The sequence below is a fragment of the Filobasidium floriforme genome, assembly GCF_021052385.1.
Source record: "Filobasidium floriforme strain CBS 6241 chromosome Unknown HD553scaffold_7, whole genome shotgun sequence".
Taxonomy (NCBI): Eukaryota; Fungi; Basidiomycota; class Tremellomycetes; order Filobasidiales; family Filobasidiaceae; genus Filobasidium; species Filobasidium floriforme.
The window spans coordinates 400,189-427,482 of NW_025763628.1; the positions used below are offsets into that span (position 1 = coordinate 400,189).

Sequence of the window (27,294 nt, forward strand, 5' to 3'; positions counted from 1 at the left end):
CCGCGAGCGAGCATACTTGCATACAGTCAGATATGCTTCCCCATATGCATCGTACGCTTGTACACTTTGACTGCTCGTACGATCCGTCCTGGTAACGATGACCTGAGAGCTGGAACGTCGACGAGGACGACGGACGCAACTCATCCCTACCCCCGGCTTTGCACCTCGGTACCTCGATCAATCTCGACGGCTCCCGTCCCCGTGCCCACTCTCGGAAGACCGGAACCATATTTCGACGCTAGTCACGGCCCAAATCTCTCTCTCTCTCATACACACTCGCACTCGCACACACAGCACACCCTAGACCGCGACCCTCGTCATTGCACACACGCACACCCACAGAGCACGACAAGGATTTCGCCAGGAGTCGAGTACTCGGTGCCGCCCCACCACAAGGCGATATCGCTAGCTCGGTTCCGGCAACACCCTCATCTCCGATCTCTAGCTGCCCCACCGCGCTCGATCTCTCTTGTGATTATCAAACAGTGATTCTCAGGCCAACCCGGCCGCCATCGATTCTCTCTCTCTCTCTCTCTCTCTCTCTCTCTCTCTCTCTCTCTCTCTCTCTCTCTCTCTGTGCCTCGTACTGGGATCATCTCTCTGTGGGCTCTCCGCGATCCCTGCCGTCTTTGGGAGCTTTGATCGAGCAACGGCCATCAAGCCGCGACCCGGAACCTCCGACACGGCTCTTCGCCATGGCTTCATCTACGTCAGCCGAACCTGTAGTGACAGCTGGCTCGATCGAGCCTTCGGGTCAGTCGCAAGGCCAAGATATCCCTCAGCAACATCCATCGACCCTACCTCGGCCAGACCAGATCTCAATCTCGGCTCGTAGTTCGCCTCGACCGCCCATCCCCCTGGCCCTCGGGATACAGCGAGCTGCTTCACAACCTTCGCCACACCAGACGAATTCTGAAACGAGATCTACACCTTCTTTGGCCGTCAGACGTTTCGAGGCTCAGCAGCGCAAGAACAGCTCGGACACGGCTGCACCCCCCACGCTTAATCCAACTTTAGCCTCACTTGCAACAAACTCGGCGCCGCCCACACCGGTAGCAGGGAGCAACGTCGAACAGAACCCTCTGAATGCTTCGGATGCCACGCCCTCGAGGACAAACTCTGCGATGCATAGCTACGGCAACAACATGCAGCAGGGGCAGTCCTCTTCCCTCCAGGATGAACAGTCGCTCCAGCAACACGAAAAGCAGCAACAGCTGATGAATTTCCTCACTGGATACTCGGTCAATCAAGGTGTGGGCATGGGCAATGGTGTGTTTCCCGGCATGGGTATGGGAGGAAACTTCAACTTTGGCATGCGGCCGATGACGGGTAGCGAGACAGGGATGGTCATGAACGCGGGATTGGGCCCATCGGTCGGACCTCAGGACAGGAATGAAGGCAATAACGCACGAGACTTTTATCCAGGATCGATGCATGGTGGACCGTTCGACGGGATGAACTTGGTCGATCAAAACGGCATGCCGGTACAAATGTCGGCTCCACAGTGGCCTGAAACAGGACCTCAGGCGCTCCCAGTCAACCAGAACTCCCAATATCCTGGGCATGCTGGTCCATCCGCTATGCGGCACCCTTTCCTAGACGGCTCAAGACCGTTGCATGCTAGCCCTGCGACAACTCCCCTTGCGTCAAAACGCGCCAACCTGCCGCAGGCGCAATCGGGTCCATCGTCGGGCTATCCGGCGGTGGGCAGTCCGGCCAATCAGTACGCGACCTCTCCTGTCAACGCTTCCTACAACTCATCCGGGCATGACCAGGGAATGGACTATGGCAGCATCGCAATGAGGTTCAATCAGCAGAATAGAACCGCAGGAAGCCTTCCCGGGATGGCTCCGTATCCGTCAGGTGGCCACGGATCCTACCAGCACGGTGGTCCGTCACAGAATCCGACACCGGTAGCTCCCAACTGGGGCCATATCGGTCTACCCGAACCGTCACCAGCCAATACGCCTCACCTCGGAGCTACATCTCACGCACAAGGCACCAATGCCATGGACTGGACAGATGCGTCAGGTCGCTCGCGACGCGACTCGGATATGAACGGAGCCTTCGTCACACCGGAAGTCAAGGTCGAGAGACCGGGTCGTCAGATGCGTGAGAAGCCTAACAAGAGCGGGACAGTCACTCCTGTCACATTGGAGCATCCCGGGACCTTTGGGGGTATGAGCGTGCCCACATCGCCTGAAAAGCTTATGAACATGCCTGGAGGTCATCAGGCTGGTCTCATTAGCGGGGTAGAGAATGCCCTAGCAGGTCTGAATACCGGCGCTGGTCACGATCGCGGAACGACACAGGCTGCTGCCCGTAGTAGAAAGAAGAATACTTCGGCGTCGTCCTCGAGAGTCAACTCTCCTGATAGGAAAAGGAAGGCTGCCCCCGTCTTTTCTTACTCTGGCGCTCTCAGCGCGCTTAACAGTCGTGCCGGGTCTCCAACTGCCGAACATGACGGCGCGAAACTCGATCCGAATCAACCATCCCTGAGTCACGTAGACATGCATGCTGTGGGTCAAGCACTACGGGCGGACGATTCGGTCAATGAGGCACCCTCGAGTGAGCCAGTGATTGCCACAGGGCCAACGGGGGCACCGACGTCGGCTGCGACGACAGATGTTAGTGGCAAAGGAGATTATCGGAAGAGGAAAAGGAATCGGACGATACAGAGTTGTTTGCCGTGTCATCAAAATAAAAGAAAGGTTGGTACAATATGTGCCTGCTGTATTGACACCAACTGACTGACTTTCGTCGTCTTCGCTACAGTGCGATCGCAAAAAGCCTTGCTCTCGATGCAAAGCTCTCGGTTTGACAGGCTCGTGCGTTTATGAGGTTGATCATGATAGGGACGAGTGAGTGATCAGAGCCATGACGAATCAGATCAAAGAAGGCTAATGCTCTTGATATGATCGTCGCAGAAATGACCCCGAGCAGTCAGAGAACGATCACTTACGCGATCGCATAGCCGAACTGGAACAGGTGGTACGGGAATTAAGGCAAAAAGGAGCCATGAGAACGCCCGTCGTTTCAGAAGTGGTTGACCCAGCCTTGCACAAAAAGCGCAAGTTCACCGGAGACGTCTCGCAAAAAGTCGAAGCTTTCGTCAAAGAGGGGAAATTGTCGGCGTCCTCTTCGCGTAGGACATCAGTGTCGGACGGACAAAATCATGATCCAACGCGGCGAGCATCGATGCGGACGTGGGGTTCTGGGTCGAGGCGGTCCAGCCCAGAGCACGGAGAGGAGCCATATCTTGCTCACACTCTCCTATCACCCGGCGAAGCTCTGATTGGCGACTCTCTTGGCCGTCAAGCATACGTGTTAGTGTAGAGGCGAATGCTGCCTGACCTCACCCAAAACTGACCGAACGATACTGCTGCATAATCAGGGGTGTTCCAGGGGGAAGAAACATGCTTCGACGGGTAAGTCAACAAGCTTCGCTCGAACTTCGGCAGCACTGATCTGACTGGTTGTAACGATTCTCCAGCTGGCCGATTTGACCGCGACGCATGCAAACAGCCGAGACCTGCATGACGGACACCGCGGTGAACCACTCGAATCGGCGGCCTTTACTGGTTTCTTCCCCGACCAACGGAAAACATTCCCCTTCACGACGATCTGGAGTCATGAGCACTTTAGTTCGGAAGTCGTCGGGATCTTGCCTAGCCCAGTTCAGGCCAGAGTGTAAGTTGAATCCGCGATGCATGGTGTTCGTGTACTGACATGTCATCGTCTACACAGCCTATGGATGAGTTTCGAAGAGGAGATTGCACGATATTTCTCCGCTTGGCATCTGCCCTCACTGAAAGCAGAGTTTGAAGCTTTCTTCGAGCTCTCAAACGAGGATCAGATGATGACAACTTTAGGGACGCTTTCCGTCATGCTCATGGTGTGCTCTCTGGCCGTGATGGTGCGGGCTTCTGAGAAGGAGATTTTTGGATCACTCAACGACAAGTCACTAAGCATTTCCGATGACGAGGATGATCTGACTTGCAGTCGTATGCAAAGTGAACTTTATTGTCAGTGATCGCCTTGTCGCACAATCATCTGGTCAAACTAACTCGTTAGCGATCACAGTATCCGGCGCGTACCAGGCACTTCGTCTGTGTTCATTCATGTCTTCCCCGACGATATCGACCATTACCTCGGAGGTGAGATTGGGCGTTATCCCGAATTATTGCTAGTCACTAAAACATTAGTTTCGACAGATCATGATGGTCATTTACCTTCTCAACTCGGAACGAGCTTCTGACGCATGGCCCGAGCTTGGCATTGTCATCCGACAAGCTGTTGCTATGGGTCTGCATATCGATCCGTTGCAATTATACCCTGATCTCTCATTCAAAGATGCGGAGGTCAGGCGCCGTGTTTGGTGGGTGCCGACCGATCATGCAGAAAATTGACCTCCCCAGCGCGCTGATGACTTGAAAGATAGGTGGACAATCGCCGGTTTAGATGCTCTTCTCTGCTTAAGTCTTGGTAGACCCACCGCGATCACGTACTATACCACGCAGTTACCACAGGACAGGCCGGACGAACAGATCAACGACCAGAACGACTACCCTTCATACCCCCATCCGGCATCAGAGACCACCACTTTCACCTATCACGCGGCTTACTTTGCTCTAACCATACCATCATTGGACATTCTCGGTCGAGTGTTCCATCAAGACCGCAGATACGGAAGATCTGTGGCGAAGGGCTGGTTTGCTCCACCTGCAACTGAAGATGGATCGACAGGTACCACGACCTCGATGGGATCCTTCACCTATGATGACGCCCTACGCCTAGATGGAGACATTCTCGCTTGGTACAACCTCATTCCACCTGGTATGCGGTTCGACCCGGATGTCGATACTGCCGACACGTTACTTCGACAGAGGCCTCAGTGGCAGATCAATCAAACACTCGCCCTCTGCGTCAAGGTCCAAATGATTCGATTGATCCTCCACCGGCCATACCTGCGTGTTGACCCATCAGCGTACACACATTCCACGGACATTTGTTTCGATGCGTCGCACGCCATAATGTGCGCATTCAAGGCAATGTCTGGAGCCAAGAGCTCGATTGCCTGGAGCTGGTTAGTAGTCTCAAACTGAATTCGCACACTCCTATAATTCGACTGACTGACGATACTCGACATAGGTGGACGATGAGTTTGAGAGCGTTCCATGCAGGAGTGAGTTGGGAATAATCCAAGTTTCAGCAAGCGATCTTCGAATTGATCTGGCAATCTTTTTCCTTGACCAGACTGTATGTGCGTTCTTAGCTATCCGACAGCCGGACAAGAGCATAGCAGTACAATGCTTGGTGAGTCCTTCCCCAACTTCTTTCAATTCGAGGCCTATGATGCTCACCCATACTATCCGCACCTCATTCAGGAGGATATTAGGGGCGCCATCATGATTTTCACGGGTAGACTCCGGACATGGTTAAAGGCTCATCCGGTGCAAGGTCACCTCTGTCAAGGACTGGTCTCCCTGGAGAGGCTAGCTACGTGAGCCTCAGATGATCACCTGCAGGGAATGCCTCAAGCTGACTGCTGCTTATAGGACGGCGACGAGACTGTCGCGAGAGCGACAGGACGCGGCCGCATCCGCGAACCCAAACACTTCATCCGGAGACATGAACGATGCGGGATCAACGCTCTCAGCCGAGTCGCAGATGTCAGGCAACGGCAGACCGACGTCTTCCGGCCGTTATTTCAACAAGTCTTCCATTCAAGCGTTCCCCTCTCTCAACAGCATTCCGACTTCGCCGGCGTTTGCGATGGAGAGTCATGCCGTTCCACGGGCGGGAAGCTCGCTTGCACTGAATGTGACTGGGCGACTCCCTGAAGAGGTGGACCCAACGCCATTCCAGCATGTATTCCCTGTCACACAGCGCAGCGCAGTGATGGAGAACGCTGCCGGAGCTAGGGGTTCAGTCGACGCCATGGGTCTGCCTCAGTTCTGGGCAGACGTCTTTGGGTTGCCTATGGACGAAGACAAGACCGATGCGAACCCGTTGCTTGCTCTCTGAGCGTGTCCTCATCTACTTTGACAGTCCCCAATCTGATCGAAATATATAATCTATGAAGGTCCCGCTCGCCCGTTCTCCGATCTCCCAATTAGCCTGAGGCATGACGACTTTCGGACCAAACACAGCGCTCGTGAAATACCAAACAATGGTTCGGTTCTGATCATGAAATGGCGTTATGAACATTCAAAACCGGTACGTAAAAGGCGTCATAGGCCATTAAGCGTCATCCTCCAGAACGAGCTTGGGGAGGATATTCATGCCCATCAACTGTAGAGCAAAAAGCACATCAGCTCCTTTCGCAGGCGATCATGTGCCCAGTTCCGACGAACCTCCTGCATCAGCAATTTTGCGGCGTAGGGCATCGTAAGATCCACAACGTTCTTTCCGCTTTTGCATCCCGGGCACCATCCGTTGTAGCCGAGAAGGCCACATTTCTCGCACACATTTGTCACGAACGCGTCGGACGAGATCATCAGTCGTTCGAGTAATAGTTGAGTTGCGCCGTACCCAACCAGGCTGTAAAGAAGCGACCGGAAACTGTTAAAGCCTGCTCGAGATGTACGATGACAGACATCCACGTACCAATCACGCTCCATCTCTCCCAAACGCAAACCTCCATCTCTAGATCGTCCTTCTGTAGGCTGCCTGGTAAGGAGAGCTCGGGGACCCCTGCAAATACGGACACGCTGAGATTAAAACAAGACTGATGTGGCACTGTTCGAAAGAGGCAGCGAGCTTACGTAGGACGAGCATGCATCTTGTCGACAACCATGTGCTTCAACTTTTGGTAGTAAATCGGTCCGAAGTAGGTATATGCCTCGTGCGGTTGTCCAGTGATTCCAGAGGTTAGCATGTCTTTACCCGCATAATTGAATCCGTTTTCGATCAGCAGACGCGACATGTCTTCCACTTTCGAACCACCGAAACAGGTCTAAGAAGGCGAGTCTGTCAGAGGTGATCTCGTGTGATTAGGATGATGGGAGTGACTTGCCCCATATTGCAGGTTGCCGGTGAGCACTCCCGCCTTCCCGGCAAGCAGCTCGATCATCTTGCCGACAGTCCTACGGAAAGCAACGGATGAGCGATTTTACCATGGCGAAACCAGTCCAAAACACTCACATTCGACTGGGGAAACCGTGGGGATTCATGATGATATCGGCTGAGACGGGGACGAGATCAGACACTGGGTGCAAGAGGCGAGGCGGTTGACTAGCGCTTTTACTTACGGCAGATTCCCTGGTCATTGAAAGGCATGTCCGCCTGCGGCACAATCAACCCACAGACACCCTTCTGTCCATGTCGTGAAGAGAACTTGTCACCAAGCTCTGGTCTTCTAGTTTGACGCAATAGCACCTTGAGCAGTTGCGTCTCGTTCTCGGTGTGCGAGATCAAAACCTTGTCGACATATGTCCGCAAGGGATATTTGTTCGACATTGGAGCGTTCTTCCACTGGACCCGGGCACCTTCGGCCAAATTACCAGAACTCGTCGGAGTTTGTTTGTTGATGTACACCCAACCAGGCTGAAGGGGAGCGTTGGCGCCTGGAAGACCATCCGTCTCGATCATCTGGTATCGGTCAGCATTTGCCCATTCACCAGACTCCGATTGCACCTGAGGCGGATCCGCGAGCCGATCGTATCTGACCGATATCAATTTGCAGAGAACGCGTTAAATCAAAACAGTATACAGGCTTTCCTGAAGGATGTGTGAACTCACGTTCCATTGGGGTACTTTCTCAGCATTGTAGCAGCCTTTCGGAAAACTTGGCACCTTCCGAACCCTCTATCCAGCGACGCCTGCATGAACAACACCAAGTAAAAAGGATGACTCCCCTCTTGAGACGCCAGCCGAACATACTGAATTTAGAATAAGGGCATCCTCAATATCATATCCCGAGTAACTCATGACCGCGACTGTGGCATTCTGACCGGCAGGCAGCTTGTCGTAATTGATGAGTTCAATAGTCCTGGATTTGACCATGGGCTGTTGAGGGTAGACCATGAGGTAAAGAAGAGTGTCGATTCGTTCCAATTGGTTGTAGGCGATTGCTCCGATTGCTTGTTTACCCATTGCACATTGATAGGTGTTCCTGGGCGATTGATTGTGATGCGGGTAAGGAATCAGACCGGCGACTGCGCCCAGGATGGTGAAGGGTTCGATTTCGAGATGCGTAGTCTTTTCTTCGATGTCTCGCTCGTACAGAGCGATCAACGAATCGTTTTCCTCGTTACAATCCAGATATTCGATCAGACCGGCTTTGAGGAAATCTTCGAAAGTCGCCTTGCCCTGCTTGAGCAGCTTGATGTGTTCTGTCGTAACCCGCGCTTTACAGTTCTCGACAATGATCATGGGCCGGCAGATTCGTCCTCCATCGCAGGAGATGTATATCGTCCGTTGACTGTGATTGATATAGATTGACACGAACTCGGACGTTCTGCCACTGCGTCGCAGTTTCCTGAAACTCCTGACGAAGCGGATAGGCGCATGCGTCACGCCGACTAAGCCTCCGTTGACGTTGACTATGTAAACGCCAGGGCGGTACAGCTCGTTTCCCGAAACAAGTGATACATCTATGGCACAGAACGACCTGAGTCACATTGATTGATTTGCAAGAAATCTCCACTTGAACTTACCTTCCGCTCCGAGTAGGAAGGCGAGTTTAATTATCGGTTCCTCTTCGACGCTCGTAGTGATGTGAGTCATCAAAGCCAAGTTCTTCACCAGACCGCATGCCTCTCCCTCAGGGGTATCACTGGTACAGAGCATACCCCACTGACTCGGCTGTAGAGCTCGGGGACCAGACACCTTTCGTGTTTTCTCGAACTGAGAACTGATCCTGGTCATCATACCGAGAGCGGCAACGAAACTCAGACGGCTGAGAACGTGTGTGATACCTGCACGTTCCATTCGGAAACGCTGGATGTTCCAGTTTCCCGTAGAAAGGGCACGCGTGAAGGAAGCGGTGATGATGTCTCCGTGCATCAGGAAGGTGTCCATCGCGTCGAAATCCTCGGCCCTGTTGGGCTTGCTCAAGACCTTGTCAACACGTTTCTTGAGGTCGGCGTTGAAAGTCTTGAAGCTATCCTCAAATAGCAGCGATAGAAGTTGACCCGCCCTGACCACAGAAGGAGTTTGTCAGCAACTAAGATGTAACGTAAAGCTTAAGACAGCCGCGAGCGCTCACAGCTCCAATCTCTTATTTCCGACATAATCTCGATCATCTACTTGTTCGGGATCCACCATCGCCATGAGGACACGTCGCGTCATTGTCGCTGCGTAGATGGCTTTGGGGCGGAAGTCCCCGTGCTCGACGGGAATGTGGCATAGAGGAATAGAGGCCAGGCATTCCAACGCATTCTCTACGGGCGTAGGCTTGTTGCCAGTTTGCTTGACGGCGGTAGGCTTGATGCGCATCCCTATCCATGCTAGAGCCTGTTTCGTCGAGTGTACGCCGAGTCTGAGAATTATCGAACGAGATCAGCAAACCTCTCGATGATTGACCCCGGAAACCAACGTACTTGAGGGCTTCTTCAAGAGACATCATGAACTTCTCCTGATACGGCTCGTCGCTACCACAGCACAACAACATGATTTCCTTATCACTGCCGCATCCCATGGCTTTCAGAGCGATGACAATGGGGATATCCTCGGTGAAACAATTTTGTCGAAGGTAAATCTTGTTGTGCTTGGTTGCCACATAACTTTTTGACTTTCGGTCATTTGTAGAACTGGGAAAGACGTAAAATAAGCTACGAGTCGGTTGCGAAGCTTTCGCGAGTACTGACGAAGTCACGACGGCTTGCACACCACCCTTCCTCGAATCGGTTTCAACGATGATACGATTGTTGCTCAACTGTTCCTGGACCAGGATGACTTTCTCGGTACCACGAACGATAAAGATTCCCGAGACATCGTAGGGACATTCTCCAAGTGATGAAAATTGTTCGGGAGTCTTTCCTTTCAGCACGCAACGGTCGGACCTCAACATGATCGGTAGACGTCCAATCTGCACGTTTCTCCTTGTCGTTCTCTTCCTCCCCTTCAGGAATTCGATGTCAACAAAGATAGGAGCGGCGTAGGTGATATCTCGTAGACGGCATTCATGTGGCGTAAGGATGTGATCTCGCTGATTGTGATTGGGTGCATCGATACGGGTGGGCATGCCGACCCTGACATCAAGATACCGAAGATACCATCGGGGGTCGACGTCGCTGTCTCAGAGTAAGGTGGAACATGATCGGCATTCGTACTCGCTACATTGGGTCTAGTGCTATACTGACCTTGTGACGAGGTTGTTTGCCATCATGATTTGCTTCATTCCCGTGTCCGTAAAATAGTTGAAGCTGTCCAAATGCTGCTTGCTAATCACCACAACAGAAGAAGCTAAGCGTGCGGCAGGCGTAACAGTCGTAGACTCCCGACTCACACAAGACCTTTGGTACGCAGATATTCCGGTAATAATAACCACTTGTCCTGCACGAGCGAGATTGGTTATCAGCGCAATTTGCGAATGTCACAGTAGCATATTGGCTCTTACCTCGATCGTCTTGACGCTGTCGGTCAGACCCAGCTCTCGGCTACCCTTCCCATGCTGTTGTCGCAGGAGCTGTGCCCAGGCGCTCTCCTCTGGCCCCAGCATACCCTGTCCTCCCATCTCTGGGGCCATTTCCATCATTTTCTGCTTGAGGGCCAAGTCTGCAGCTCTGGGGGCCGGTGCAGGTTTGGCCTTCCTTGCGCGAGCACCGCCAGCGGGGGCACGAGTCGCAGGTGCCATTGTTTCAATCGCTTGCTTCGCCTCTGCTACGTTTAGATATGGGCTGAGCTTTAGCGGGCTTTGATTCGTACGAAGACGAGAAACATTTATACGTCGAATGAGTTAGAAAGTCCGCGTAACAATTCGACCGGCACGAGCCGACTTTATTAGCAGGGGCGACGATGAGGGGGGGGTCGACTTGATTGTCACGTGACATCAGTCGATCCCATCAATCCGTGATCGATAGAAATGTGACGATATGCGGGAATGAAATCGATTGTGTCGTGATTAAGATTGAAAATGTACAAGCGTCTCGAAAGGCCTCTAAGAAATAAGGGGCTACTCTTGTTCTGAAGGCGAGCCTGATCACCCTAGTCTAGCTTCCAAGGCATCCTTTTCGAGTCGGTGAGGGCAAACGGCTAGCCCGCCGTGCAATGTGAATGGTCGTGATAGCCCCTAATCGCCGCAGCAGCCAAAAGTGAGATCGGTTAGGACACATCCGCTGAATCATTGTATTGCCAACGTACCGTTTCTATGCGTGAGGCACCCATTCTCGCCATGACTTGACGTCCTCTGGGATCTGTCCTTCCTGGTACGGCTGCATGCCGCCGGAGGCGATTTTTGCTGCCAACGTCTCTACCCACAAGAGGGCAAGGTTGGGGTTCGTCATGAGAGCAATACCAAAGTCGACGGCGTTTCTGCAACAGTCGCGAAGCCGAGCTGTCAATACGTGAGCCTGGCCGGTTTGGGCGAGATGAACACAACTCACCGGCGGGCAACGTAGTTTTCGTCCAGGGTGTTGGGTGCTCGAGATCGACACAGGTTGATCACCATCTGGATGCTGTATAGTGAAAAAGTATCAGCATGATTCAGCGCCATCTGCGGGAGAATCCCGGTCAAACTGACTTGGCGTTCTCGAAAGCCTCGAAAAGCTTGCCCTTGTCCTTGACAGGGAAGAAGATCTTGGACGCAGACTGGATTTGGGGTGTAATGATAAGTCTCAAACATATTGCTAGTGTCTCTTTCGGAACATACCAGGTAGGGAATTGAGTTCAAGTGCTCCTCGACAGCCGCGCTCGAACAGAAGATTTTGAACCCGAGATCTGACAAGCCCTTCGCTACCAGGCCGATCTCTGGCCTGTCGATATCTCCTCCGATAAGAACCCCCGACCCAAGCTTGGGCAACTTGAAGCCGTTGACAGACATGGTGGCGTTGAAGTAGGCCTCCTGTACGTTTCGGCCGAAAGCTGCTACCTCACCGGTCGAAGCCATCTCTGCGGGTTGCACGCAATTCAGTATCAGAAATTATTACCGGTTTTTTCCACCAAACTTACCGACACCAAGCATAGGATCAGCACCTCCCTTGTTGCCTCCGAGACGGGTCCAACTGAATTGAGGGACCTTGATAGCGACGTAATCTCGCTTCTCCTTCATGAGATCTACAGGCTCAGGTACGTTCTGGTCCATGATGGCAGCGGTGGCCGTATCTGCGGATCAATGCTTTCAGTCAGGAACTTCGCTCATCTTCCTTGATCCATGTAATGTAGCACATACCGATGAAGTTGTGTCCCAATACCTTCGACACGAAACTGATATCATGTAACGGAGTCAGACTCAAGATGCTGGTGACGACCGATCGAATGTTCGGTCAACTCACGGGAAGGATCGCGACGCTCGCAGGTTACACTCGATGACCTTCAGTTCAGCGGGCTTTCCGTCAACAGGAGGCTTTCGGATGATCTGAGATGAAAATACAGCGTTAGCGGAAAATGCGAAACGCCGCGCGAACCACGTTACAACGAACCTGCATGTTGTATGGTCCTGAGATCTCCCAAGCCTTTCCGACCTTCTCGGCAATCACCTTGAGACGGTCAAGGTCCTCATCCGAAAGGGAGAAGGGAGGGAGAACAAGAGTGGCATCTCCGGAATGCACCCCGGCGTTTTCGACGTGTTCAGACACGGCGTGGACGATCAGGCGTCCCTTGTGGGCCACGGCGTCTACATCGATTTCCTGTGCGTTGTCGATGAACTTGGTGATGACAACGGGGTGATCAGGAGAGACGTCGGCGGCAGCAGACAAGAAGTGATCCATGGTGGATTCGTCCCATACAACGTTCATGGCGGCACCGGAAAGGACGTAAGACGGTCGGATAAGGACAGGGTAACTATATGAATAGCGAGACTTTAATAATCGACGGGGCAAAATCTGGAAACCATGGCGACATACCCGACACGGTTGGCGAAAGCCTTGGCATCCTCGAGGGAAGATGCTTCGGTCCAATCAGGCTGATCGACGCCGATACTGTCCAAGATGGAAGAGAACTTGTGCCTGTCCTCGGCGTTGTCGATCTGCTCAGGATCCGTTCCGAGCACGTTGACCCCGCTGTTCTTCAGCCTCAACGCAATGTTCTGAGGGAGTTGACCTATAGGACATGGGTTCATATCAAATCGGCGGTCATCAAAAGCCGTCGCCATCTCGTTCGCTCACCTCCGACGCTAACGACAGCTCCTTCAGCACCTTCCATCTCGTAGATGTCCATGACCCTCTCGAAACCCAGCTCTTCGAAATACAATCGGTCGGCTTCGTCGAAGTCGGTGGATACCGTCTCGGGGTTGTAGTTGATCATGATCGTCTTCTTTCCGAGATTCCTGACCGCTCGCGAACAGGTGACCGCGCACCAATCGAACTCGACACTGCTTCCAATACGGTACACTCCGCTTCCCAAGACCATGGTACCGTGTTCATCGAACTCAACATCGTGTGTCGAGGCGTTATAAGTGGTGTAAAGGTAGTTGGTGAAAGCGGGGTATTCGGCAGCGAGGGTGTCGATACGCTTGACGAAGGGGGTGATTCCAAGAGATTTCCTCAAAGCCCGGACTTCGTCCTCCTTCTTCCCAGTCAAATCGGCGATCTGGGTGTCCGAGAAACCAGTCTTCTTGGCCGACATCATCAAGTTGTAGTCAATGGCATCGAACTTGGTAGATTGAATTCGCTTGTGAACCTCGACAATGTTCTCGAGCTTGTAAAGGAACCACTTGTCGATCTGGGTGAGGTCGTGCAATCGGTCTACCGAATAGTCCAAGTTGAGCATGGCGTGAGCGATGGCGAACAATCGCCTGTCGTTGTTGTTGGCCAGGTGATAGTCGAGTTCTTCAGGCTTCCAGTAGGCCTCGAACCCAGAAAATCGAGGGTCAACCTGACGAATAGCCTTCTGCAAAGACTCTTCGAAAGTACGTCCGATGGCCATAACCTCTCCTACCGACTTCATGGCCGAGCCGACGAATCGTTCCACATACTGGAATTTGGCCAGGTCCCACTTGGGGATTTTGGTAACAATGTAATCGAGCGAAGGCTCGAAACAAGCGGTAGTCGATTTGGTAACGGCGTTGGGCAATTCGGGCAGGGTATGACCAAGTGCGATCTTGGCAGCGGTGTACGCCAAGGGGTAACCCGTGGCTTTCGAAGCGAGAGCACTATTACGCAGATTTTATCGCTTCAACGAGCTTGATCCTGGCCAATCCGGGTCGATAGAGCTTACCTGGATCGGGAAAGACGAGCGTTCATCTCGATAACCATGTATTCGTTGCTCTTGGGGTTGAGAGCGTATTGCACCTATACGAAGTGTCTCCTTCAGTAACGGGTATTCGGCTTTCTGCCAGATTAAACAGGTGACTCACGTTGCACTCTCCTACAACACCAACGTGCCTGACGATCTTGATCGCAGCACTCCTCAGCATGTGGTACTCCTCGTCCGTCAAGGTTTGCGAGGGGGCAACGACGATCGAGTCACCGGTGTGTGTTCCGAGGGGATCAAAGTTCTCCATGTTACAGCAAATGATCGTGTTCTGATCGAGCGAGACATGTCGAGAGATGAGTTGATGCAAGCCTGGAATTGCGCACGCTCGCACTCACATCGGCAGCGTCTCGAACAACTTCGTACTCAACCTCCTTCCAACCCTTCAAGCTCTTCTCGACCAAGATCTGGGGACTCAGACTGAGAGACTTGGCACTCAAGTTCCTCAACTCTTCCTCGTCGTGAGCGAAACCGGAACCAAGACCTCCAAGCGAAAAGGCTGATCGGACAATGATGGGGTATCCGATCTGAGCAGCGGCATCAAGGGCACCCTGGATGGATGATACCGCGACCGAATGGGCAGCGGGAATGTCGATCTCTAGAAAATCATCAACAAGTCACTCTGACCGTCAGCGAAAAGCTGACGACATGTTGGTAGAAATCCCTGCAGCTCACCGTTCAATGCTTGCACAAACAAGTCTCGATCTTCGGAGACCTCCAAGGTCCTGATGGGCGTACCCAAAACCTGCACGCCCAACCTCTCGAGAATACCCATCTTGTCGAGCTGGATACCGACGTTCAAAGCCGATTGACCTCCAAAAGTGAGCAAGATTCCGTCTGGTCGTTCCTTTTCCAATACGTAGGCTACATAGTCGGCGGTGACGGGCAAGAAGAAGATGGTGTCCTGTATTGCGTTCATCAAAAGATGGCCATCGTCGGTGAGCTCGAGCGAACTCTGAACGGGAGCTGCTTCCAAATGCTGCACTCACGGCAAGATGATGCGAGGTCTGGATCGTCGCAATGTTGGGGTTGATCAGGATGGTATCGATATTTGATTCTTTCAGGGCCTTGATGGCTTGGGATCCTGTAGAATTCGCGCCTATAGCTTGAGCAACCGAGAGGTTCGACACATCTGGGGTGCAGATGGCGGCTTACCAGAATAATCGAACTCTCCAGCCTGACCGATACTCAGACCACCCGATCCGACGACCAACACCTTTTTCACATCGACAGGAGGCAGTCGAGGCAGGACCTGAGCCGAGATCTTCCTGGCGAGCTCGCTCGGGCTGTTGAGCGTGGGACCATCCGTGCTGGGTGTGTAGTTACCGACGGCAGGAGCAGCCACAGCTCGGAGCACCGACGAAGTTGAGAGAGCTCGTCCGCTCACCGACGTAAAGGTCGGCACGGGCCTGACTCGAGCTCCCGCTTGACCGGCGATAGTAGACAGCCTCGCGGCAGCCCGGTATTGACGCAAAGAGGATCGGTACATGTTTTATTGTTGCCCTTTCTTCTGTCCTAGAGTCTGTACGGTCCTGGAATCCCGTCTAAAGGTGATTTACGATCAGGTTGATTATTTTTTTGGAGGAAACGAAATGTTCAAGCTGCTTCTACGAGCTCGGTATTTCGGGTCCGACAAGAGGGAGTCCTTTCGCACGTCTTTTCGACCCAGACGACGTCTATAGCTCTCGGGGTGGAGCAGGTAGATACGAGTAGCGTGAAGGTTTGCTTGATCAGAACCGGGTCAAGGTTTTGAAGGAGGAGGAGTGTTGATGAGTTATAGCGAGAGAGCTCGCAATCTTCCCTTGGTTGTGGGGGAAAAACGAGCTGCTGCAGGCGATAATTCGCGTCCAAGTCATCGCGCCGCCCGCGGCTGCAAACTCGCTCGCTAGCGTTTTTTTATATTGGGAGGGGGGCAGAAAAAGCCACTTTTGAATTACGTAACCGCCTTGGACGCCGAGAGCAAGAGATAAGGAAATTTGGAGGGCGCCCCCCCGTTTCATCACGTCAAGTCTGCAGAGCGCAGAGCGGATGGGCGGCGTCGCCAAATGCGTTTCGGGTTCGTGATAATAGATATGTCGCGACATCGAGCGAGTTTCTGCATTGCCTGGAAAGGATAGTCTTGAATCGAGGTTTGGTCAGCGGCCTTGCCGGCACCGAGCCTCCTTCCATTCCCCGAACACAACCGTGACGTGCTCGACATGGCGGCAGCGTTACCGAGAGCGAGAGACAGCACGGCCCGTCAATGAGCCAACGTATCGAGCTTGCATGCTTCATGCTTCTCGGCAGTACCGTTGCTCTCAATTCTCTTGGCGTAGCCTAGTCCGCATATATAGATATCTGTATATATACATATCAAGGCCTATTTGCTTACTTCGCTTATTAGGTTGAATCCGCAACTTCATCAATATTATTACTATTCATTCCGCTTCATCATCAACTCGATATGACGGACGACGAGCACCAGCAGCAGAACATGGACACCTCCCGGGATAACAGCATCCAGTCGTCTTCAGAGTAAGAGGTCGAATCAGCAGGATTGTTCAAGCAACCCATACTGACATGATATCCATACCCCTCAGATTAAGAAGTCTGGTATTACCTTGGGTCAACGAAATGACGCAGCGATTGTCGCATAGCGTTAAACGAAGTGAAGTGTCCACCCTGTCGGAGGAGATCTCTGAGTGGTTGACCGAAAGGGCAGGCCAAGATATAGAGAGTCTGTTACGAGAGGCCAAACAGCTACAGGAAAGGTTGCCAAGGGGCGTGCGGCAACACGGGACCGAGCAGTTCAAAGTGAGACTTCGAGCTATCATTAACTATTTTGCCTTACATCGTTTAACCCCTATCTCGCCCGGACTCTAGCAAATGATGCACGATGCCTACGACTACGCTCAAGCGATCACGATTCCCGAAAAGAGCGCTTGGCGTCTCGAGGAATGAAAGGAAAGACGGTGGTATCGGCGACGACGGGCGACGTGATACCGTGGCCATACCGGTCTTCTCCGAGACATCCTTTGTATCTAGCGTCTAGTGGTTTTGTGACATAGAGAGAAATGTGGATCATGGAGAAGCGCGAATCGAGAGCTGAGATCAGCAATGAGGAAGTGATATCGCAGAGCTGAGTATCAATCATTATCATTCTCAATTAGCAGGGTGGCTCGATCTGTTTCAGAGGTGATTCAAGACTCGCTGAGGTTATCCTGGTGCCTAACATCAGACAGCGGTGACGGCAGTAGTGTGAATATTCCGAGTAGTGATCTAGTCAGCTTCTGAATGGCGCGCCTGCTTGAAAGGCATCAAGCGCCTACGACCGTCCATTTTCTTCTCCCTCGAGGAAGACCATCAAGGCCGAAGTGAGTGCGACCTTAATCCGTTCAATAGATGGGGCGTGTACAAAAAAATCGAATCTCTTACCGACCTGTGTCAGTGGCAACAAACGCTTGTATACCTTCTGGTCTGCTTACCTCCAGGTCCGGGCACAGTACATAAACCGCTAAGACAGGCTTGGGTATTGGTTTCTTTCTTTGTGTATGCATAGATTGTTTTGCCTCTGTCATCAAGTGTCATCAAGTATAGATACCTTTGAATAGTTGCACCCGTTCGCTACACAGGCACATTGGACGTGATGACACGCCAACGGCTTGCTAAAGTGACTTAATCTGCAATAGCGCGTCCATATGCCATTAGCATAGTCTGGATGGGCCATTCAATGATGTCGTTACGGCCTAGTAAGCTTGGATGACTCTGAAAGCCACACTCGGTCGACACGACGGGCATGGAAGGCGATGAAGGACCTGCTTCTTCTCCTTCCTCTCACAGCATGTGCAGGGAGAAACTCGAGCTTCGAAAGCTGAGAATGCATGCGCTCTGCGTCGAGAATGTGTACATAGTGGTCTCGTTCCACAAGAAGACTCTACATTGGAGGTATCTATTCCGGTTCGTTGTGCGTGCAGCACGTGGCCAATCTGGGCCGCTGTACAAAGGTGATCGTTTTGTCGATCCAGTCACAGGAAAGGCGTGTCTAGCTGAGCTGTTCCCCTCGATGAGAATTCCTAGTCCGCTTATCCTAGGAAGTTGAACATGAAGACGTGCAAAACGACTGAGGCAAAGCAGAAGTCGGCGAACGCTCTGTATGCGGCGGAATCAAAGGGGGTTGCAGCGTCAGCTTGACCGATAGGATGGAGTAGGAACTTCCGGGAACCAGCTCACCTTTCTGGCGAAATGACCTCTCCGTACTCCTCGTCCCTGCCTGGAGCTACTTGCGACCTGAGTCCCGCCATCAGAACGAACTGTCCGACTACCCCTCCGAAACTGGCCAAGAACCCGTTGAAAGGGTAACTCGTCACCCCGATCCGGTACGCCATCAAAAGGACCCCGATGACAACAAAGAAGGCGAGAAAGCTGTCGATGAGCTTTATTCGGATAGGAGTTGTCTGAATGTAAGCCGTTCGGAGGGAAGTGATGGAGCGGGAGAGGGCGTCGAGCTGGGCCTGAGGGGATGTCGAGAAGCTGCTAGCTTTGTTACGGGACTGGACCGGCTTGATCGCGGGTACAGCAGCCTTTTGAGGTTTAGTCGGCCCGGTAGGCGTGGGTTGGGTTTTGGGTGCCATGTCGGTGGGATGCTCTTTGAGTATCAAAGGGTATCTAAACAGCTACAGACATGTCCAGGTCAGCTGGCTGCGAGAATAGGCAACAAGTTGAAACTGACTGACTCGAGCTGATTCGAACCCGAGAAGCTAATGTTACTTGGCCCCTAAGAATAAGATGATGTGCAATAATATAAGTTACTGAAACGGTGGTCGTGATCGAAAGCAAAGGTGGGGTGAGGTACATCACCGTCCCGTCGTTGTTCGCTGGATCGCTGGACATTGACCGACCCATGACGACTTGCGACTTCACGTGACATGAACACGGAGGCGGCTGATCACGTAAGAGATGACGGCATGAATTGATCACGTAAGTCTGATGTCCTTTTGCCTCCGCGTTCGTCGAGGTTGACAATTTCTTGCTGAGCAAGTCCTTTTTGGCCACGGAAACTCTACTCGCTCACCTTTTCTTGTACATAGTCATCTCGCATCTCGATAGTACTCTGCTCCAACGGGCTAATATCGCCACCTATAAACCCGCTACATTCACCTCTTTGTCAGACCGATAGAACCGAATCGATCTGTGCTAGCAATGTCGGCTATGGAATACGTCCCCGACGCTTACGCCTCGCAACAGGCCATCCTGTGTGCAGAGTGTGGTGCAGTCATCGAACCCAATGGCGCCAACTTGTGTATCGGTTGTTTGAGAAACTCGGTCGACATCTCGGACGGAATCCCAAAAGAAACCTCGATCACCTTTTGTCGAGGATGTGAAAGGTGGTTCTCGCCACCTGGAGCTTGGATGACGGCTCAGCCTGAATCCAGAGAGCTGCTTTGTGAGTTCAACTGTTTCGAGAGGCGAGTGTCTAGTAGGGTCGTTTCAGTGTACTTACGCTTTATTGGATTGAACGTCCAGCCATTTGTCTCAAAAAGATCGCCAAACCCTTATCACGGGTCAGGCTCATCAACGCTTCCTTCCTCTGGACCGAGCCCCACTCCCGTCGACTCAAACTCAAAATCATCATCCAAAAGGAGATCCTCTCTGGCACAGTCCTCCAGCAGACATTTGTCCTCATGCTGGTCGTACAGGGTGCGCAATGTCCCCAATGTGCTAGGCTCGCTGCCAAGAACACATGGAAGGCTAGTGTGCAGGTCAGACAAAAGGTCAACCACAAGAGGACCTTCTTGTTCTTGGAACAGTTGATTTTGAAGCACAACGCTCACAAGTAAGCACGCTTCCGTCACGGCTGACTTGCTACAAAGCTCGTCTGACCATTCCTTCCCGCTCCTTGCGTTAGGGATACCATTTCCATCAATGAGAAGCGGGACGGTCTCGATTTCTTCTACTCTGAGCGGAATATGGCCATCAAGATGGTAGAATTCTTGGCTTCGGTGGTGCCTGTCCGGTGAGTCATCTTCGTCTGTTTACACCAAGATACCATGCTCATGCTCTCGCGCATATATCAGATCGAAAGCGTCCGAGCAGCTCCTGTCGTCCGACATCCACTCCGGTACCTCGAACTACAAGTTCACCTACTCGGTCGAGATCGTGCCGGTCTGCAAGGACGACCTGGTTTGTATCGACAAGAAGCTCGCGAGGAGTTGGGGTGACATCAGTCCCCTGACCGTCTGCACGAGAATCGGAAACTCGATGCATCTCCTAGACCCCATGACGCTTCAGCATACCGACGTCACATCGGCGACATATTGGCGAGCACCGTTCGACTCGCTCGCCACGATCTCGGATCTGGTAGAGTTTGTCGTGTTGGACGTCGAGCCTTCGGGTCCCGTCCGCGGCAAGTGGGTTTTGGCCGATGCTCAGGTCGCCAGGGTGAGCGGTGCGGGTATGGGAGCCACCGCGGGGGATGATGACGGTATGGGTGGAGACGATGGTATCTATCACACCAGAACCCATCTCGGAGCCATCTTGCAACCCGGTGATACCGTTCTCGGGTACCACCTTACCCACACAAATTTCAACAGCAACGCATTCGATGCCCTTGACAACAACCGGATCCCCGACGTCATTCTTGTGAAAAAGACGTATCCTAACAGGAGGAAGAAGTCAAAGGCCAGGAACTGGAAGCTTAAATCGATCGCCAAGGAAGCCGACGACCAAGCCGATGTCAACGGTGGTGTCGGACGAGGAGCTCTCGGTCGTCGTGGAGGTCTCGATTCTCAACGGGTCGAGAAGGATTACGAGCTGTTCCTGCGGGACTTGGAAGAGGACCCCGAGCTTCGTCAAGCGATCAACATGTATCGAGCAGACACGAAGAAGCCTGCCGATGGAATGGATGTCGAGGACGACGAGATGGATGCGGAGCCCAAGGAGGACAAGAGGTTCCGCGAAGCGGATATGGAGGATGAGGGCGAGGAAGATGAGGAGGAGGACTTCCCCGAGGTCAAGCTGGACGAGCTGCTGGATCACTTCGAAGAGATGGATCTGCAGGCTGGAGATGCCGAGGAGGAGTTGTAGATTTCTATTCCCGCTTTTCATCGTCCGCCTTGGTATATAGCCCCTTACGACATATGTATCAGTGAAAATGTATACCGATGGCTGTGCTTACTACCAGGTCTTAGTGATGAAAAGGAACTGTTCGACTCACAATCGCTTGCACGTGTTCGGAAGATAGAGACTCTCGGCGTACGGTCATCAAGTTGCAATATTTGCCTGATATCGTTGCAGCATGCGGAATATAATGATGTATACAACCTGGGTCTATCAAGTCATTTGCTCATCGTGGCTGTGTGCGCACTAGTCATCAAAATGTCGTGAAGGGTCATGATCTTGACCGGCTCTGGAAAGCCGGATCCTACGGTCTGATATAAACGGACAAGCCCGCAGTAGCAGGCTGAAGCCGGGTCGGATCTCGACCATCGCTGAGAACCAGTTCTCTCGGCATGCCACGCTCGCGACCAGTGATTGCGATGCGGGGTAATGCCTGCCATCCGGTTCCCGTGATCGGCGTCATTTCGTAAGTAAATGTCCAACGCTGTTTCGGCTTGATCGTAGGCAAAGGCAGCTGTCGGAAATCGGCCCACGCGAATGCTGGAGAGGGATGCAGCTGGATCGAGAGATTATCGGTATCGAGGAATTCGTGCTTGTTCAAGATCGCGAGTTCGAAGCGGAACGGGGAGCCCAATACCGTCTGCTTCGGGGGCGTGATCGTGCAAACGAGCGAATCCAATATGTCGAAACGCAAGTAAAAGGGTTGGACCGTGTGACAGAGGGGGGCGTCTGGCTGTTCCCTGTTCAGACGGCCTCAGTGGCGTCAGCAGTGCTTATCGGGAAAGGGGGTTTCACTTCAAGCCAACCTTTTCCACGAAATGTCCACGAAGCCCTCAAATAGGTCAAGGGTAGGCCTATTAAAGCTTTTGGCTAAGTAGGTGTTGAAGAGGCCATAATAGTCTCCTTTACCCCATACTGCAAGGTTATCGTCAGTTCAGTGTGGTTTCGCAAAAATGCTTATGATCACAGGGTTTCACCTTGCGGGAACTCTCCTGGTCGTATGCTGTCGATGGACTGGAGACTTGGTGTTATGCCCGATTCGTCCTGTAACGACGGACGTCAGCGGTCAAGAGTTTCTGAAGCGGGCAACAGGTGCCAACGACTTACCAGTCGAGCATGACGAAAAGATAATCCCTGGACTGCCACTTTCACATCTCCGACCATTTTCAAAGTAAACGAGGCCGAGATCTGGATATTACCCGTACCGGGGTTGTCTAAAGGGTCATCCCCGGCCGTCGGGAGGGACTCGATCCACGCTGCAGTATCTAATCCCACCGGGTCCATAAATGCGATATTCGTGCTGGCAATCCCAATGTATTCAGCACTGATAGTCCCTTCCTCTTTGACTTGTTGCAATGCCACAGCGAGAAGTTGCGTCGCGCCACTCTGTGACGCTATTTGCAGCCGAACCTCTGTCTGAGCGCCTGGCTCGAGCGTCTCTAGAGGATGATCTCGGAATGCAACCGCCCTCTCGTCCTCATCGATACGTATCGTTGGATTTCCGGACACGGTCGGGTGATCTATGTCCAAAACCCACATTTAGCTTCTTTCGTCAACCTACAATAGGCCGGAATTCGCCATCTTACCAGGATCAGCACCGATATCTCTGATATCGGCCGAGAATCTCAATTGTGCAGGCCGGCTGTCCCTATTCGTTATGGTACATATCACAGTCGCATGATCAGAGCGGTACACGATCTCCGGCACCGTTATCTGAGTCTCGATATTCAGAGGGAGTTGCGATATTCTGCGGATCAAGTTGGCCTTTCAGCGACGTTGGAAGTGAGACAGTTGTGGCTGCCTTTTCGCTCACGAGACTGATCTGAAACTCGAGGACAGTCTGAGGTTCGGGATCAAAGGCAAGGCGTCTCCTGAATGAATCCGTACGTCCCAAGAGGAAGCCTTTATTTGTAGTATGACGTCCTTGACCTTGAGGGAAGGCGGAAATGAAGTCACGTCAGCATGACTGTGAAGGTTATCTTTGAGGAAGGTTATCTTTGAGCGGCGATCCCGACTGACCTGGATTTGCGATGGCGTTGAGGCAGCGACTTTGCCTGCAAGTTGTAAGACTGCGCCGGGGGAAAATTTGAGATTCGCCTTTGTCGCTTCAGATTGGGGAGCGACCACTGGCACAACATCTTTCCAAGGCATGCTTGGGTCGTGCTGCACGATCCAACCGGGAGTGTCGTCCGAAAAGGTGATCAACACGCTTGACAAGTCCAGCTCCTTCAATTGTGCATCTAGAGGCATAGTGACTTCGGCCACACAGCCCACGGCCTCCTCGAGATTGGCCTTCTCCCGTAGGAAGGATGCGGAAACATTGACTTCAGAGCGAAGCGCGTCAGTCTTGACGTGATATGCTTGACGTTGAGAATGCTTACACAATGGCCGCACTTGATTAGAAAGTTCGATGTCCAGAGCATCCTCCTCAGAAGCCGTCGTCTGCGTAGTACGTAGTGGTAGAATTAGCTCGCTTGACACGTACTCCAATCTGCTTCAATAAAGCAAGGACTTACCGCGAAAAGGGCTTGCAAGTCGTCTGTATATTGGGATTGCTCTTCCGGCTGCGAACCTCCCCCTATATTCGGGATCAGTCCGTTGGTTGCTCCCATGCTGCGGGCAGCGCGTCTACAAACAGCTTACCTGGAGCCATCATGCTGAAAAGAAGGCGGACGGCAGTATCGACAGAGCCCGTTCGGCGAGCAGCCTCGTACCACAAGTCCTGTATGGACCAGACCACTGGATCCCATTTTTCGTTGACATATGACTTCATGATTCGTTGGCAATACCTATAGGTAACCAATCAGCAAGGCTTTGTACAGACCTGGATATTCGACTGCACTCACTTCATTGTCAGCTCGTCATGCCCCGCTTCTGCGTAGGATTGGGCTATACGGTAAGCGATGTAGATGCTCATACGAGCTTGTCCCCCTTCGTATTGCTTGAAATGACTGTACGCCTTTGTGAATAGCTAATCGCCAAGCGACCATATGGTTCAGCTTTCAGTTATGATCAGGCTGTGAAGATCGACTCGCCTCTACTATCAACGCTGTGTGGTCAACTTTCTGTTCGTTGGCTAAGCCAGGAGCAGAAGCTGGTAACTTTTGCGGCTTTGTCTCGCTAATCGTACCGTCCGAGACGGTAGTCATTCCACTCAATTCCCTAAACCTTGCGAGTCGCTGAACAGAGCAGTCGGCTGCAGCGTAGTAATAGTATCCCGGATGCTGAAGCACGGCGGACGGTGCGTTCGAAGAGACGAGTACGCTTTCTAGGACGGGCGTGCCGCCTGGTGACTGTAAAGTTGGGCTCATAGGTAGATATGCTGGCAGCGAGCTATCCAACTTTAATCCAGCCTGCATAGCCAATTCAAGCAATTCGGCAAACATGCGATATCTGGGAATACGCTCAGATTTAGCGTCAAAGATAACTGTCGTAACGATAACAACGACATACTGTCTGCCCATCCATGCCCAAAACTCGAATGTATCGTTGCCGATACCCCAGCTCCGCGAAAAGGTTGTGTATTGACTGAGATGCTGCTGGAAGAATGTCAAAGCGGCCGAAGTGTCCTGGTAGTACAAATACAATCTGCAGATCTGTTGCGCAATCGATCAATGTCAGACAAGATGAAATCAATGAGGAGTGGGCCGGTGACGGACCTTTTGAGCTGTACAGTCCGCAAGTACTTTGGCTTCTGCCCATCTTTTACTCCGAGGTGGCATTGTGCTCATGGACGAGAACAAGTTGGTCAAACCATACCATGCGTCCTCGTATCCTCTGTTCGTTAACCCAAAGGTGTCAGACCATAAAGCGGCGACGCATGCGCGACAGGCACTTGCCTGCGTGCGATATCGAAATCGCCCCTCATCTCTGCAAAGAGTCCCGCTTTGTAGTCATATCGAGCCGCCCATCCTGACGACAAGAGAACCTTTGTCCCAGGGGGGACAGAAACGGGGTAGGGCAATTGGTTAGGATTAGAAGGTAGACGACCCCGTTTTCTTCGGTTGCGCTTGTAATGGTTCGCATAGAACTCTTGCGATGGTTCGTATAAGGCTTCCCGGAGACTGCCAAGCTTTCGATCGTCAGAATACTCGCACGCAGTAAAAGTTTCTGTCATTGGATTCGTCTCACCTAGCTACGAATTCCTCCAGCTCGTCGTCACTGACTGGCGTCAGGACGAAGAGGCTAGCCTTGGTGTCTAATCCGCTCTGGCGTCGAATGAAGCTCAGACGAGAATCCAAACCGGTATCATCTAGAGCAGGCGGATCAATCTCAGTGCGAAATTCGTGTGCTGCAGAAAAGACGAGAGGCGTACCCAATGCATCCCGACTGGCCATGAGGACGACCGTCATTTTGATTCCCGTGACCTTGTCTACCAACTTCTTCCGTCGGTCCGCAATCTCCTTAACAAGTTCCTCGTCCGCACGCTTCTCGGATTCCCTCCGTTGCTTCTCCAGCTCTTTAGTCGACCCTGTCACGTTCAAGGGGTCCGAGGCGGGCTTGGCCGATTTTAGTGAAGGCGAGGAAGGAGCGGGTGTAGGCGGTATAGGGACATTGATCGGATCCGTTGCATCGAGGAGCGATCCTGCTCTAGACCTCCCTCCAGAGCCTTGCGTTGGCGACGATCGAGCCGCCTGGTCCCCGGAGAACGAATGCTCGTACAACCGAGCGAAATGGACAAATACGCTAGGCAAGATCTCGGAGTGTTTTCGAACCCAGGTGGGGGTGATGAGACCATCTGGATAGGCAACGGACCCTGGTGTCAATGGAGAAAGAGAAGAATGAGGAGTATTCGAGTGCATCATTGGTGAATCGAGGTGCGACGTCGCTGCAGCGCTTGGTGCGACCTTTTTTGGAGGAAGTCGGATGGTCTGTCAAGTCGTGGAGAAAAGGTTGTAGACGACGACCCCAAGCTCAGCTCGGATTACCACGAAACGGATTAGCACGAGTATCCTGACCTTGTCGACCAGCACGGTCCGCCATGCCATCCTCCTAGGAGCCTGTTTCCCCCCTTCGGACATGGCCGCACCTGATGGCCTGACCACCTTGCCCTCGGCATCCGGCCTGATATCGTCCGGCCAGACCTTGGCCTTGCCCGAATCACGATGAAAAGCTTTCCTCAGATGGTCCTTGAGTATCTCAAACTCGTCGGTCAATGCGGTAGGCGAAGGAGCTGTCGACAAAGCGCCCGAAGCAGGGTTGGGTGAACCTCTGGTAGACAGGGTCGAGTCGGCTCGATCTCTGCCGAATGAGGTTTGCAAGGTAGAGTCCACGACGCTGCCCGCTCTCGATCGATTTTCAGGAGTCTGGTTCCCTTGCTCGGATCCGCTGAGCTTGAGCGCTTCGGTAGATGCCGCCAGGCTGGTAGACTCGGACGTCGTCAAGTGGTTCTGCGTGACGGTCCCGCTTCGGCTCCTGCTCTGTTTGTCCTGCTCCGACTTGGACGTGCCAGCTTCTTTCGCAGGACTTATGGTACCTAAGCCTGCCACAAACATGAGTGGCGCATGGTGGGCGAGAAACTGACATCCATTGGGAAACATTCCGGCGGACGGGTTAGCCGGAGGGATCGGTCACGCTCAACATCAAACCCGCTGGCAAAAGCTCACCTCGGCGGGATACGAGTTCATCGCTCGAGGACTTGGGAACGCAGGTTCAGACTCGGCTCTTTCTTGCGTTCTGGATTGATCTGGTAGCTATGAAGGGGTATGCCGCGGTGGTTTCAACCATTCGATCAAGGTGAATGCGACTTAGGACATGGCCGTGCTAATAGCTCCAGCTAGCTCTCGCTCTAAGCTGAGGCGACGCGCAAATAGAGCAGCAGAAGTTGTCTCTTCTAAGATATAT

General features: G+C 52.6%; 6 protein-coding genes across 6 annotated transcripts; 2 read left to right on the forward strand and 4 right to left on the reverse strand.

Annotated features, from left to right (window-relative positions):
* Window positions 1-325: 325 nt before the first annotated feature.
* On the forward strand, window positions 326-6,065 carry HD553DRAFT_308710 (fungal-specific transcription factor domain-containing protein). Its single transcript, XM_046179581.1, has 13 exons — window positions 326-2,711; window positions 2,776-2,861; window positions 2,928-3,326; window positions 3,395-3,428; window positions 3,494-3,690; window positions 3,748-4,025; window positions 4,084-4,157; window positions 4,215-4,378; window positions 4,442-5,086; window positions 5,152-5,185; window positions 5,257-5,316; window positions 5,388-5,503; window positions 5,559-6,065. Exons 1-13 carry the CDS (start codon window positions 696-698, stop codon window positions 6,025-6,027), a joined length of 4,572 nt encoding a protein of 1,523 aa, XP_046037724.1. The 5' UTR covers window positions 326-695; the 3' UTR covers window positions 6,028-6,065.
* Window positions 6,066-10,885, reverse strand: HD553DRAFT_308713 (beta and beta-prime subunits of DNA dependent RNA-polymerase). The gene is made up of 16 exons (XM_046179582.1): window positions 10,565-10,885; window positions 10,454-10,500; window positions 10,308-10,388; window positions 9,813-10,238; window positions 9,546-9,755; window positions 9,212-9,484; window positions 8,661-9,142; window positions 7,885-8,597; window positions 7,744-7,823; window positions 7,254-7,666; window positions 7,147-7,186; window positions 7,019-7,088; window positions 6,768-6,958; window positions 6,610-6,696; window positions 6,357-6,543; window positions 6,066-6,294 (listed from the first exon to the last, which is right to left on the reverse strand). The coding sequence occupies exons 1-16, from the start codon at window positions 10,799-10,801 to the stop codon at window positions 6,244-6,246; spliced, it is 3,588 nt and encodes a 1,195-aa protein (XP_046037725.1). The 5' UTR covers window positions 10,802-10,885; the 3' UTR covers window positions 6,066-6,243.
* Window positions 10,886-10,978: 93 nt separating this feature from the next.
* HD553DRAFT_294415 (uncharacterized protein) lies at window positions 10,979-16,180 on the reverse strand. Its single transcript, XM_046178466.1, has 17 exons — window positions 15,511-16,180; window positions 15,345-15,439; window positions 15,031-15,259; window positions 14,694-14,953; window positions 14,459-14,626; window positions 14,320-14,393; window positions 13,269-14,254; window positions 13,008-13,203; window positions 12,585-12,945; window positions 12,438-12,520; window positions 12,335-12,369; window positions 12,115-12,267; window positions 11,816-12,054; window positions 11,687-11,754; window positions 11,550-11,621; window positions 11,308-11,478; window positions 10,979-11,236 (listed from the first exon to the last, which is right to left on the reverse strand). Exons 1-16 carry the CDS (start codon window positions 15,842-15,844, stop codon window positions 11,313-11,315), a joined length of 3,519 nt encoding a protein of 1,172 aa, XP_046037726.1. The 5' UTR covers window positions 15,845-16,180; the 3' UTR covers window positions 10,979-11,236; window positions 11,308-11,312.
* Window positions 16,181-18,416: 2,236 nt separating this feature from the next.
* Window positions 18,417-19,432, reverse strand: HD553DRAFT_328381 (putative defender against cell death 1; the record flags this gene model as incomplete). Its single annotated transcript, XM_046181867.1, has 3 exons — window positions 18,417-18,483; window positions 18,565-18,845; window positions 19,406-19,432. The coding sequence occupies 3 exons, from the start codon at window positions 19,430-19,432 to the stop codon at window positions 18,417-18,419; spliced, it is 375 nt and encodes a 124-aa protein (XP_046037727.1).
* Window positions 19,433-19,533: 101 nt separating this feature from the next.
* Window positions 19,534-21,417, forward strand: HD553DRAFT_328382 (nonsense-mediated mRNA decay protein 3; the record flags this gene model as incomplete). Its single annotated transcript, XM_046181868.1, has 4 exons — window positions 19,534-19,777; window positions 19,858-20,167; window positions 20,240-20,347; window positions 20,409-21,417. The coding sequence occupies 4 exons, from the start codon at window positions 19,534-19,536 to the stop codon at window positions 21,415-21,417; spliced, it is 1,671 nt and encodes a 556-aa protein (XP_046037728.1).
* Window positions 21,418-21,595: 178 nt separating this feature from the next.
* HD553DRAFT_205369 (Foie gras liver health family 1-domain-containing protein) lies at window positions 21,596-27,269 on the reverse strand. Its single transcript, XM_046177120.1, has 19 exons — window positions 27,057-27,269; window positions 26,409-26,969; window positions 25,766-26,321; window positions 25,582-25,702; window positions 25,290-25,514; window positions 25,110-25,227; window positions 24,904-25,046; window positions 24,486-24,843; window positions 24,297-24,421; window positions 24,094-24,239; window positions 23,967-24,028; window positions 23,832-23,892; window positions 23,470-23,774; window positions 23,264-23,379; window positions 23,037-23,197; window positions 22,558-22,970; window positions 22,428-22,494; window positions 22,257-22,365; window positions 21,596-22,190 (listed from the first exon to the last, which is right to left on the reverse strand). The coding sequence occupies exons 1-19, from the start codon at window positions 27,075-27,077 to the stop codon at window positions 21,755-21,757; spliced, it is 4,104 nt and encodes a 1,367-aa protein (XP_046037729.1). The 5' UTR covers window positions 27,078-27,269; the 3' UTR covers window positions 21,596-21,754.
* Window positions 27,270-27,294: the final 25 nt, after the last annotated feature.